Here is a 12,220-nt window from a genome sequence, read left to right on the forward strand (position 1 = left end):
AAGCCAAGAAGACCCCAAACAGTGGACCAGCCAACTGAGGAGAGGAGGAGGACAACAGCTGTCTCAGCATAAACCAGTGGTGATTCTGTATGTGGTGGGAGTGTCAGAAAAGCTGAAACGTGTATTTTCCAAACACCGCGTCTTTCAAACCCCAAAACACACCGCGCCAGAAGTTGGTCCGAATCCCCGTGTTGCCTCCGGCTTGGTCGGGCGTCCCTACAGACACAATTGGCCGTGTCTGCGGGTGGGAAGCCGGATGTGGGTATGTGTCCTGGTCGCTGCACTAGCGCCTCCTCTGGTCGCCGGGGCACCTGTTGGGAGGGGAAGAGGGGGAACTGGGGGGAATAGCGTGATCCTCTCATGCGCTACGTCCCCCTGGTGAAACTCCTCACTGTCAGGTGAAAACAAGCGGCTGGAGACTCCACATGTAATGGAGGAGACATGTGGTAGTCTGCAGCCCTCCCCGGATCAGCAGAGGGGGTGGAGCAGAGACCGGGACGGCTCGGAAGGGTGGGGTAATTGGCTGATAGGTTCAGTAGTATCCGAGATTAGCTGCTGACAGACACACGACCAGACGCAATACCTCCTCCAGCCTAGCGTCCAGCGGCGATAATAAGAAAAGGCCATCATCTTTATAGAAAACAAGACACCAAGTAGAACTAAAAAAATACTTTTATTCTCATGTTGGATCAGTCTCTCATTAGCGAGCCATTAAGTCGTATTTAATGTAAATAAACGGTAACAAGTGGCAGAAGAGTCACTTTGACAAAGAAAACGAGCGAATACACAAGTATTTACAACAAAAGCTGGCTGTCCATCCCTGCGAACACAACTGGGATTTTAAGGCAACAGATATCAACGACATGCAGACATCGTGTCCCTCTTCGTCGTCATCAGATGAGGAGGCTGAGTTATTTAAACAGTCAGTTTTACAGACACCAGCGTTCAGTTTTGCTGGTCAGCTTAATCCCACACATTTCCCTTGAACGTATCAACTATGGCTGCAGCCTGACTTCCACAGCCCTCATGTCAGCTGAGCTGCGGGAGCTTTCTGAGGAGCGTGTATGGAAGGAGGTCTTGAGTGGAGGAGTGGTCTCAAACCCTGCTACTTTACATTTCAATAAAATGGTCAACATGCCGGACAGGCCGGACAACATTTCTATGACAGGACTGAACTCCAGTCATCACAGATAGCACACAGACAGACACACAAAACACTGTCCAGTGTTAGCTTGCTGTCAGAAGAGGTAGACAACAGAAACACCGGTGTGTTGCTTCTCCTGGTGCCGACGGTCTGATCTGTCCTCTCTATAGAGGTACGTAGACCTGTAGAACCAGGCCACAGTAGATAAAGACATTACCTCGCTGTGAAACACACACACACACACACAGACCTGTTATGCTTGCTCAGCCGGAGTCTAAACAGGACAGGACTGTCTCTGTCTTCACTTGGTCTGGTTTAGATGTGACCGTAACGGTTTCCACAGGTAGAACCTGGTTCTAGGCGGGTCGTCCTGTTTAGACTGCAGTGAGGAAACCAGTTTCTAATGACGCTTCAGGATGGTTCTGTTCAAGGAGGTGTGGTCTGTTAACGGAACTAGCTCACAGGATGAAGAATAAGCTGAATACACAAGATGATAGTAGAAACTAGTACAATAACTCACTAGTAGCAATCTGAGTAATGGCACCCAAACGCTGTTAAAGCACAGGCGGTTTTAGAGTAAACTGTTAAAAGAACAATTCCCATGGTGCATTTGACTAAATCTCTCCCTGTTTACATGAGCGGACGTCCCCTCTAGAAGCCAAATAAATAAATTACCTTAATAAATACTCTTAGAATAGAACAACAGAAATTCAGCAGAACAACTAACATCAAGTGTGGTGTGTCTCAAACATACTGGACAGATAAGCATCCACCTCTCAAAACTGAACAAACAACAGACAGTTTTCTCTCCATCAGCTGGACTCCACAGCATCAGTGGCAACAAAGGAGGTAATAACAGAATCAAAAATTAGAAAATAAGAAGAAATGATGTTTTTCTGTATGATGAGCCTCTGACAGTCATGTAGGAAGGAGGTTCCGTTGGTTTCAGAGGATGCAGTCTGGGTCATGTTGCTGTAGACCAGTGAATCAGAACCAGACAAGGTCCAAGTTCAGTCCAACTAAAGAGACTACCGAGAACCACTTTACTGACAGGTGTGTCTGTAGACACAGCCTTGGTCTCCATAACGACTGGCTGGGTCAAGCTCCATGGAGACAGGGTTCTAGATGGGGGAGTTTGGTAGCGAGCCCTGCTCCTCCTGCAGAGTCCCTTCCTCCACAGTGTCTGCTCCCTCCATCCAGGGGTGGGACAGGATCTCCTCTAGGGTTGGTCGGTCCTCTGGCCGATACGACAGACACCAGCGAATCAGGGACTGGCAATCTGAAAAAGGGGCAGGACAGGTAAAATGGTCAGGTGTCGACACCAGTTCCAGATCACTCATGCGCCATCATCGTATCTCTGAAAGTGTCCAGAGTCCATTCAGCCCACCTCTGCTTTCTAAATGAAGGATCTTATGCTAGTCGTTAATGGCCTAGACATCATAGAAACCAGTTTGGAACTGGAAATCCCTGATGAACACAAACAACAGCTCCAGGTTAGGAGGGTCTATGATTGACCTGAACTTGACTTCCCGATGTATGTAGTGGAGGTGGAGAATAAAATAGAAAGAGGATGAAAAGCATTAAGCTCACCTTTAGAAATGCGTCTGGTGAAGCAGGGCCTTGCTGTGATGATGTCCTGGTCCCTCTCGAATGGGATGTCGCCACAGACCATGTCAAAAAGCAGGATGCCCAGAGACCAGACGGTCAGTGAGCGAGCCTCATATCTCTGAGACAGAATCCACTCCGGAGGGCTGTAGACACGAGTTCCTGAGAGGAGGAGAGAGACAAGAGGAGATTTGAGAACCGAGGCTCCACTCCCGTCCATTTATTAAAACACAACCTGCAAGATCTGACGCAGCTTCCCGTTTCTGCTGCCGTATGCTCACCTTCAAAATCACTGTACGGAGTGTCTTTGAGCAGCGCTCCAGAGCCGAAGTCAATGATCTTGACCTCTCCAGTCCTCCTGTCCACCAGGATGTTCTCGTCTTTGATATCTCGGTGGACGACGCCCTGGGAGTGGACAAACTGCAACGCCTCCACAATCTGATGCAGGAACCTACCGGAAAACCAGGAACAACCACTGAAGGTCAACGGCAATCACAAATGTGAAACATCATGTTAAAGCTGGACTCTGCAGAGTATCTACACATGAACAGCAGATCAAACGGAGCAGTACCTCTGAGCCAGGCACTCCTCCAGGGGTCCTTGCTCAGTAATGAAATCAAACAGATCCTGGCAGCACTGAGGTCTCTCAAACACCAGCATGAAGCCCCGACCCGGAACCTCAAACCAGTCCAACATCTTGATGACCCCGCGGTCAACTCCATCCTCTGCTCCTTTAGCTCCACCCAGTCGCAGCAACAGGACAATCTCCATAGGAACAGGGCTGACCTCACCAGGCTGGGCAAGAGACAGATACTGAACTGTGTTGCACAGTGTACCAGAAAATACTAGTACTAACTTTCACCTCTGAAACAATCAAGAAAAAACAAAAACAAATAGTTGAGCATCTAATAGATGCCCAACTATTTAAACCACTTACTGGCACCAGTTCTGGTAAAATGTTTTGGACGGTAGGACACTAACATCATTATCAATTTGGTTGTTCTAGGTTTCAGAAACACTGAATGATGAACATCAGGTAACTGCTTTTCTTTAGGAAGTCTACCCTGCAAGATAAGTCCACCAGCTTGCACCTGACACATGCGGAAAAAAACATGAGCGAAGTTTCCGAGCCACGGTGAGAAAACTAACCTTTTCCAAACAACTGGGGGAAACCCCGTTTGAAACGCTGGTGAATATTCTCATTCGATTTTGAGGGGAAATCCTATGACGTCACCCCAAAACGAGACGTTCGAGAAACCGCAGTACACGTGTCTTGATGCATGCAATGACTACAGGGTGTTGGACAGTATTGAGTGCAGTGTGCCCTGGACAAACAAAGGAGCAGATAAAACGATGTTCTGTCTGAAATCCCTTCTTCACCCCCCTCACGTTCCCTCGGCAGTAAGGCCGTGATGATGATACTCGCGGACATTAATAGATAAAGCTGAAACAGCTTCGCTTGTAAGCGGTAACAGATCCAGTAGGTTTAACAACAGATTCCCATCACTCACCAGTCTCGCCCACTGCTGGACTCTGTCTCTGCACATCTGTTTGATGGCGACCTGGACGGAAGAAAAGCAAAGGTACTTGAGCTGAATTCAAAGGCATATTTGAAAAACAAGATTTAAACTGTTGAAAAGCCCAAATTATTTGCACATTATAATTCACTGAGTAGGAGCTCGTCAGTGAATCCACAGATGTGTGTCTGACCTGCAGGCCGTCCGACACCCTGTGACCCGCGAACACTGAACCGAACCCGCCCTGCCCCAGCAGCAGCCCGCAGCGGTACTGACTGTCAAACGGCTCCTTACCTAGACAGAGAGACAGACACACAGACAGAATTATAGAGAGACAGACAGACAGACAGACAGACAGACAGACAGAGAGAATCATAGAGACAGACAGACAGACAACCATAGAGAGACAGACAGACAGACAGACAGACAGACAGACAGACAGACAGACAGACAGACAGAGAGAATCATAGATAGACAGACAGACAGAGAGAATCATAGATAGACAGACAGACAGAGAATCATAGAGAGACAGACAGACAGACAGAGAATCATAGAGAGACAGACAGACAGACAACCATAGAGAGACAGACAGACAGAGAATCATAGAGAGACAGACAGACAGACAGAGAATCATAGAGAGACAGACAGACAGACAACCATAGAGAGACAGACAGACAGAGAATCATAGAGAGACAGACAGACAGAGAATCATAGAGACAGACAGACAGAGAATCATAGAGAGACAGACAGACAGACAGAGAATCATAGATAGACAGACAGACAGAGAATCACAGAGAGACAGACAGACAGAGAATCATAGAGAGACAGACAGACAGAGAATCATAGATAGACAGAGAATCATAGATAGATAGACAGACAGAGAATCATAGAGACAGACAGACAGACAGACAGAATCATAGATAGATAGACAGAGAATCATAGATAGACAGACAGACAGAGAATCATAGATAGACAGACAGACAGAGAATCATAGAGAGACAGACAGACAGACAGAGAATCACAGAGACAGACAGACAGACAGACAGACACAGACAAACAGAGAATCATAGAGAGACAGAGAGAGAGAATCACAGAGACAGACAGACAGATAGAGAATCACAGAGAGACAGACAGACAGACAGACAGACAGACAGACAGACAGACAGACAGACAGAGAATCATAGAGAGACAGACAGAGAGAGAATCATAGACAGACAGACAGACAGACAGACAGAGAATCACAGAGAGACAGACAGACAGACAGAGAATCATAGAGAGACAGACAGAGAGAGAATCATAGAGACAGACAGACAGACAGACAGACAGACAGACAGACAGACAGACAGACAGACAGACAGAGAATCACAGAGAGACAGACAGACAGACAGAGAATCACAGAGACAGACAGACAGAGAATCACAGAGACAGGCAGACAGACAGACAGACAGACAGACAGAGAATCACAGAGACAGACAGACAGACAGACAGAGAGGCAGACAAACAGACAGAGAATCACAGAGAGACAGACAAACAGACAGAGAATCATAGAGACAGACAGACAGAGAATCACAGAGACAGACAGACAGACAGACAGACAGACAGACAGACAGACAGACAGACAGACAGAGAACGATAGAGAGACAGACAGAGAGAGAATGATAGAGAGACAGACAGACAGACAGACAGAGAATGATAGAGAGACAGACAGAGAGAGAATCATAGAGAGACAGACAGACAGAGAATCACAGAGAGACAGACAGACAGACAGAGAATCATAGAGAGACAGACAGAGAGAGAATCATAGAGAGACAGACAGACAATCACAGAGAGACAGACAGACAGACAGAGAATCATAGAGAGACAGACAGAGAGAGAATCATAGAGAGACAGACAGACAGAGAATCACAGAGAGACAGACAGACAGACAGAGAATCATAGAGACAGACAGAGAGAGAATCATAGAGAGACAGACAGACAGAGAATCACAGAGAGACAGACAGACAGACAGAGAATCATAGAGAGACAGACAGAGAGAGAATCATAGAGACAGACAGACAGACAGACAGACAGACAGACAGACAGACAGACAGACAGACAGACAGACAGAGAATCATAGAGACAGACAGACAGACAGACAGACAGACAGACAGACAGAGAATCACAGAGAGACAGACAGACAGACGGACAGAGAATCACAGAGACAGACAGACAGAGAATCACAGAGACAGACAGACAGACAGACAGAGAATGATAGAGACAGACAGAGAGAGAGAGAATGATAGAGACAGACAGACAGACAGACAGAGAATGATAGAGAGACAGACAGAGAGAGAGAATCATAGAGAGACAGACAGAGAGACAGACAGAGAATGATAGAGAGACAGACAGAGAGAGAGAGAATGATAGAGAGACAGAGAGACAGACAGAGAATGATAGAGAGACAGACAGAGAGAGAGAGAATGATAGAGAGACAGAGAGACAGACAGAGAATGATAGAGAGACAGACAGAGAGAGAGAGAATGATAGAGAGACAGACAGACAGACAGACAGACAGAGAATCACAGGGAGACAGACAGACAGACAGAGGATTACCAAGTTATACGTGTCCTGCGTGTTAAAAACAGGGTGCTGGTTTGTCTGGAAAACCGAACAGAAAGTGGGACGTGACGTGTAACAGGAAGAAAAGAGGTTGTGTGGAATAATGTTTGAAAATTCCCATTTTGGTAGTTGGTGTTATTTGTCGACAGAGAAATCTGCTATAGATTCTAGCATGGATCCAGATGAACTAAACCTCGTCATCGTTTAGTTTCTGTGGACAACAGGAGCGCTAACAGAGGCGCTAAGAGAGGCGCTAACAGAGGCGCTAAGAGAGACGCTAAGAGAGGCGCTAACAGAGACGCTAAGAGAGGCGCTAAGAGAGACGCTAACAGAGGCGCTAAGAGAGACGCTAACAGAGACGCTAAGAGAGGCGCTAACAGAGACGCTAAGAGAGGCGCTAAGAGAGGCGCTAAGAGAGACGCTTACAGAGGCGCTAAGAGAGACGCTAAGAGAGGCGCTAACAGAGACGCTAAGAGAGGCGCTAAGAGAGGCGCTAAGAGAGACGCTAACAGAGACGCTAAGAGAGGCGCTAACAGAGACGCTAAGAGAGGCGCTAAGAGAGGCGCTAAGAGAGACGCTAACAGAGACGCTAAGAGAGGCGCTAAGAGAGGTGCTAAGAGAGACGCTAAGAGAGGCGCTAAGAGAGGCGCTAACAGAGACGCGAGGCGCTAAGAGAGGCGCTAAGAGAGGCGCTAAGAGAGGCGCTAAGAGAGACGCTAAGAGAGGCGCTAACAGAGGCGCTAAGAGAGACGCTAAGAGAGGCGCTAACAGAGGCGCTAACAGAGACGCGAGGCGCTAAGAGAGACGCTAAGAGAGGCGCTAACAGAGGCGCTAAGAGAGACGCTAACAGAGGCGCTAAGAGAGACGCTAAGAGAGGCGCTAAGAGAGGCGCTAACAGAGACGCTAAGAGAGACGCTAAGAGAGGCGCTAACAGAGGCGCTAAGACAGACGCTAACAGAGGCGCTAAGAGAGGCGCTAAGGGAGACGCTAAGAGAGACGCTAAGAGAGGCGCTAAGGGAGACGCTAAGAGAGACGCTAAGAGAGGCGCTAAGAGAGGCTTCAGCCAGTTTAACTGAACTGGCTCTAACCAGAAATCAGCGTGTTGCTGCGACTGTCTTGACGTCCATTAACACCATTACCAACAGTCTCTTCTCATCGCTCGTCTTTTTTCAATTAATGTTTTCCTTCAGCACGTCATCACTGTGTTTTCAAAGTGCTTGATCAATGAAAATATTAATTATCATTATTAACGGGTCCGCGGTGGTGTAGCGGTCTAAGCATCGACTTTGTGTCGATGCAGTTGCCCACTGGGGACTGGGGTTCGCGCCCCGGTCTCATCAGATCCGACTATGGCCGGACTCGATGAAGCAGCAATCATTGGCAACGCTGTCTTCGGGAGGGGGGCGGAGTCGGCTTGTGTTCGTCACGTGAATGCGTCTCTGTGTGTGTCGGAAGAAACAGTGGTTCGGCTTGGAGTCGCCTTGTCACGAAAGTGGGGAGGCGTCTCCTTCGAGACTGCCGGCCGGAGAGATGCAGTTGGCGAATGCATGCAGTACGAGGGTGGGTGTTTGAATTAAAATAGGGATCGATTGGCCACTAAATTGGGAGGAAAAAAGGGAAAAATCAGAAATAAATGTAAAAAAAAAAATATCGTTATTAACATCATCGGTTTGGGTAGCTAATCTTCACTTATCCACCGGATCGCTGGTTTGTTGTGGTACCTAGTTAGCGTTAAACCAGCTGTTGCTGTGGTAACTAGTTAGCGTTAAACTAGTTGTTGTAACTATTTAGCGTTAAACTAGTTGTTATGTAACTAGTTAGCGTTAAACTAGCTGTTGCTGTGGTAACTATTTAGCGTTAAACCAGCTGTTGCTGTGGTAACTAGTTAGCGTTAAACTAGCGGTTGCTGTGGTAACTAGTTAGGTAACTAGTTAGCGTTAAACCAGCTGTTGCTGTGGTAACTAGTTAGCGTTAAACTAGCTGTTGTGGTAACTATTTAGCGTTAAACTAATTGTGGTAACTATTTAGCGTTAAACTAGTTGTTATGTAAGTAGTTAGCGTTAAACTAGCTGTTGTAACTATTTAGCGTTGAACTAGCCGTTGTTGTGGTAACTAGTTGGCGTTAAACAAGTTGTTATGTAACTAGTTAGCGTTAAGCTAGCTGTTGTGGTAACTTTAGCGTTAAACTAAATGTGGTAACTATTTAGCGTTAAACCAGCTGTTGCTGTGGTAACTAGTTAGCGTTAAACTAGCGGTTGCTGTGGTAACTAGTTAGCGTTAAACCAGCTGTTGCTGTGGTAACTAGTTAGCGTTAAACTAGCTGTTGTGGTAACTATTTAGCGTTAAACTAATTGTGGTAAATATTTAGCGTTAAACTAATTGTGGTAACTATTTAGCGTTAAACTAGTTGTTATGTAAGTAGTTAGCGTTAAACTAGCCGTTGCCGTGGTAACTAGTTTGCGTCGAACTAGCTGTTGCTGTGGTAACTAGTTAGCGTTAAACTAGCTGTTGTGGTAACTATTTAGCGTTAAACTAGCCGTTGTTGTGGTAACTAGTTGGCGTTAAACTAGTTGTTATGTAACTAGCTAGCGTTAAGCTAGCTGTTGTGGTAACTATTTAGCGTTAAACTAATTGTGGTAACTATTTAGCGTTAAACTGGTTTTTATGTAAGTAGTTAGCGTTAAACTAGCGGTTGCTGTGGTAACTAGTTAGGTAACTATTTAGCGTTAAACCAGCTGTTGCTGTGGTAACTAGTTAGCGTTAAACTAGCTGTTGTGGTAACTATTTAGCGTTAAACTAATTGTGGTAAATATTTAGCGTTAAACTAGCTGTTATGTAAGTAGTTAGCGTTAAACTAGCCGTTGCCGTGGTAACTAGTTAGTGTTAAACTAGCTGTTGCTGTGGTAACTAGTTAGCGTTAAACTAGCTATTGTTGACTTCCAGTTGCCATTTCAACGGTGGTTCTATAACTGAATCGGAGGGATGAGGAGTTTAGAAGTCACGCTTACTGGTGTACGGCTGATAACGTAGGAACACGTAGTATATTCCCCCCAGCGGTGTGTAGGGTGGATGGGTGTGTAGGGTGGATGGATGGGTGTGTAGGATGGGTGGATGGGTGTGTAGGGTGGATGGATGGGTGTGTAGGGTGGATGGATGGGTGTGTAGGGTGGATGGATGGATGGGTGTGTAGGGTGGATGGATGGGTGTGTAGGGTGGATGGATGGGTGTGTAGGGTGGATGGATGGATGGGTGTGTAGGGTGGATGGATGGATGGGTGTGTAGGGTGGATGGATGGGTGTGTAGGATGGATGGGTGTGTAGGGTGGATGGATGGGTGGGTGTGTAGGGTGGATGGGTATACGTTAAGATCATGACGCAGGGCTGCTGCTGCCGCTGCTGCTGTTGCTGCTTACCTCTCAATCCTCGGACATCTTCCTTCAAATGCGGCTCAACCACCCGCTGGTCCAACATGCTGAACAACTGTCAGGAGACCCGTCACCTCCAGGAGCGTGGCGGTTTAGTTGCAGGTAATAATAAAGTCCATTTTGTCTGTTCTGAACTCGCAGTCTTCAGTACTGACGGTTCTCGTTCTGAACTCGCAGTCTTCAGTACTGACGGATCTCGCTCTAAACTCGCGGTCTTCAGTACTGACGGATCTCGTTCTAAACTCGCGGTCTTCAGTACTGACGGATCTCGTTCTAAACTCGCGGTCTTCAGTACTGACGGATCTCGTCCTAAACTCGCGGTCTTCAGTACTGCCGGATCTCGCTCTGAACTCGCGGTCTTCAGTACTGCCGGATCTCGTTCTAAACTCGCGGTCTTCAGTACTGACGGATCTCGTTCTGAACTCGCGGTCTTCAGTACTGACGGATCTCGTTCTGAACTCGCAGTCTTCAGTACTGCCGGATCTCGCTCTGAACTCGCGGTCTTCAGTACTGACGGATCTCGTTCTAAACTCGCGGTCTTCAGTACTGACGGATCTCGTTCTGAACTCGCGGTCTTCAGTACTGACGGATCTCGTCCTAAACTCGCGGTCTTCAGTACTGCCGGATCTCGCTCTGAACTCGCGGTCTTCAGTACTGACGGATCTCGTTCTAAACTCGCGGTCTTCAGTACTGACGGATCTCGTTCTGAACTCGCGGTCTTCAGTACTGACGGTTCTCGTTCTGAACTCGCAGTCTTCAGTACTGACGGATCTCCTTCTGAACTCGCAGTCTTCAGTACTGACGGATCTCGCTCTGAACTCGCAGTCTTCAGTACTGACGGATCTCGTTCTAAACTCGCAGTCTTCAGTCCTGCCGGATCTCGTTCTGAACTCGCAGTCTTCAGTACTGACGGATCTCGCTCTGAACTCGCAGTCTTCAGTACTGACGGATCTCGTTCTGAACTCGCAGTCTTCAGTACTGCCGGATCTCGTTCTGAACTCGCAGTCTTCAGTACTTCGTCGTGTTGTATTCGCTCTTTGACGCGCTCTCGGCTCCGTAGAGGGATTATAGCGACTGCTGCGGGACACGCCCCACAAACTCAATCCCACCAATCACCGGTAAAACGTGCGTATGTTTTGAATCACAGAACCAATCAGAGGCCGTTCCGGGTCTCTGGTCTATGAATATTCACCATCCCGCGGAAGCGGTTCGTAGAATCGGGGCCGCTCTCTTCCCCTGGTGAGACGGCGCCTTCCAGTCAGCGTGTCCGTTACCGTGTATGACGGACGGGCCGTCCCGTAATGAGGCATCGGGGGTTTTCAGTACACGCTATGGGTGACAACAGCAGACAGACCTCAAAGTTGTACCCGGAAAGTTGCCACAGAAACTCAATTCTCTCTTCCAAGTCACCTTAATCTTCTCATCTCCTCCCCAGCCGCTCCTCCGGGGTGGCGGTGGCAGCAAGCTAAGCAGGGCACTCCAGACCTCCCTCTCCCCAGCAACGCCCCCCAGCTCCTCCTGGGGGATCCCAAGGTGTTCCCAGGCCAGACTGGACATGTGGTCCCTCCAGCGAGTTCTGGGTCTACCCCGGGGTCCCCTCCCAGTTGGCCGTGCCCGGTAAACCTCCAAAGGGAGGCGTCCTGATCAGATGCCCGGACCACCTCAACTGAACAAATCATATGACATTACACACTTGTTGTGTTGCACTGTGGGGTACTGACTGACTTTAGAACTGGTCGCCATGTAACATGGTCAACATTTAAAAAGCCTCATTGGACAAACTCATTCAACATGGCTGACAGTAGACGTTTGAAAGTAATGCTCCTTTTGAAATCCTTGACTGGCAAATGTCAGACACCGTGGATCTTGTAGATTTTAGAGAGTCGGGCAGATAGATAAATTTACCGTCCGGATCTCTATGGCACTCATCTC

General features: G+C 47.7%; 1 protein-coding gene across 1 annotated transcript; it reads right to left on the minus strand.

Moving 5' to 3' along the window:
* Positions 1–684: 684 nt before the first annotated feature.
* Positions 685–10,618, minus strand: pim2 (Pim-2 proto-oncogene, serine/threonine kinase). The gene is made up of 7 exons (XM_056273067.1): positions 10,277–10,618; positions 4,460–4,560; positions 4,261–4,311; positions 3,321–3,544; positions 3,031–3,200; positions 2,735–2,911; positions 685–2,423 (listed from the first exon to the last, which is right to left on the minus strand). The coding sequence occupies exons 1-7, from the start codon at positions 10,332–10,334 to the stop codon at positions 2,266–2,268; spliced, it is 939 nt and encodes a 312-aa protein (XP_056129042.1). The 5' UTR covers positions 10,335–10,618; the 3' UTR covers positions 685–2,265.
* Positions 10,619–12,220: the final 1,602 nt, after the last annotated feature.

The sequence above is a fragment of the Lampris incognitus genome, chromosome 2, assembly GCF_029633865.1.
Source record: "Lampris incognitus isolate fLamInc1 chromosome 2, fLamInc1.hap2, whole genome shotgun sequence".
NCBI classification, from domain to species: domain Eukaryota; kingdom Metazoa; phylum Chordata; class Actinopteri; order Lampriformes; family Lampridae; genus Lampris; species Lampris incognitus.

Bases quoted from the DNA above. Each gene is read 5' to 3' on its own strand.
- pim2 (XM_056273067.1), bottom strand. From the start codon at position 10,334: ATGTTGGACCAGCGGGTGGTTGAGCCGCATTTGAAGGAAGATGTCCGA. The intron at 3,201-3,320 runs GTACTGCTCCGT...GTTTTCCGGTAG, and splicing joins GAGGAGTGCCTGGCTCAGAG to GTTCCTGCATCAGATTGTGG. The intron at 2,424-2,734 runs GTGAGCTTAATG...CCCCTTTTTCAG, and splicing joins CACCAGACGCATTTCTAAAG to ATTGCCAGTCCCTGATTCGC.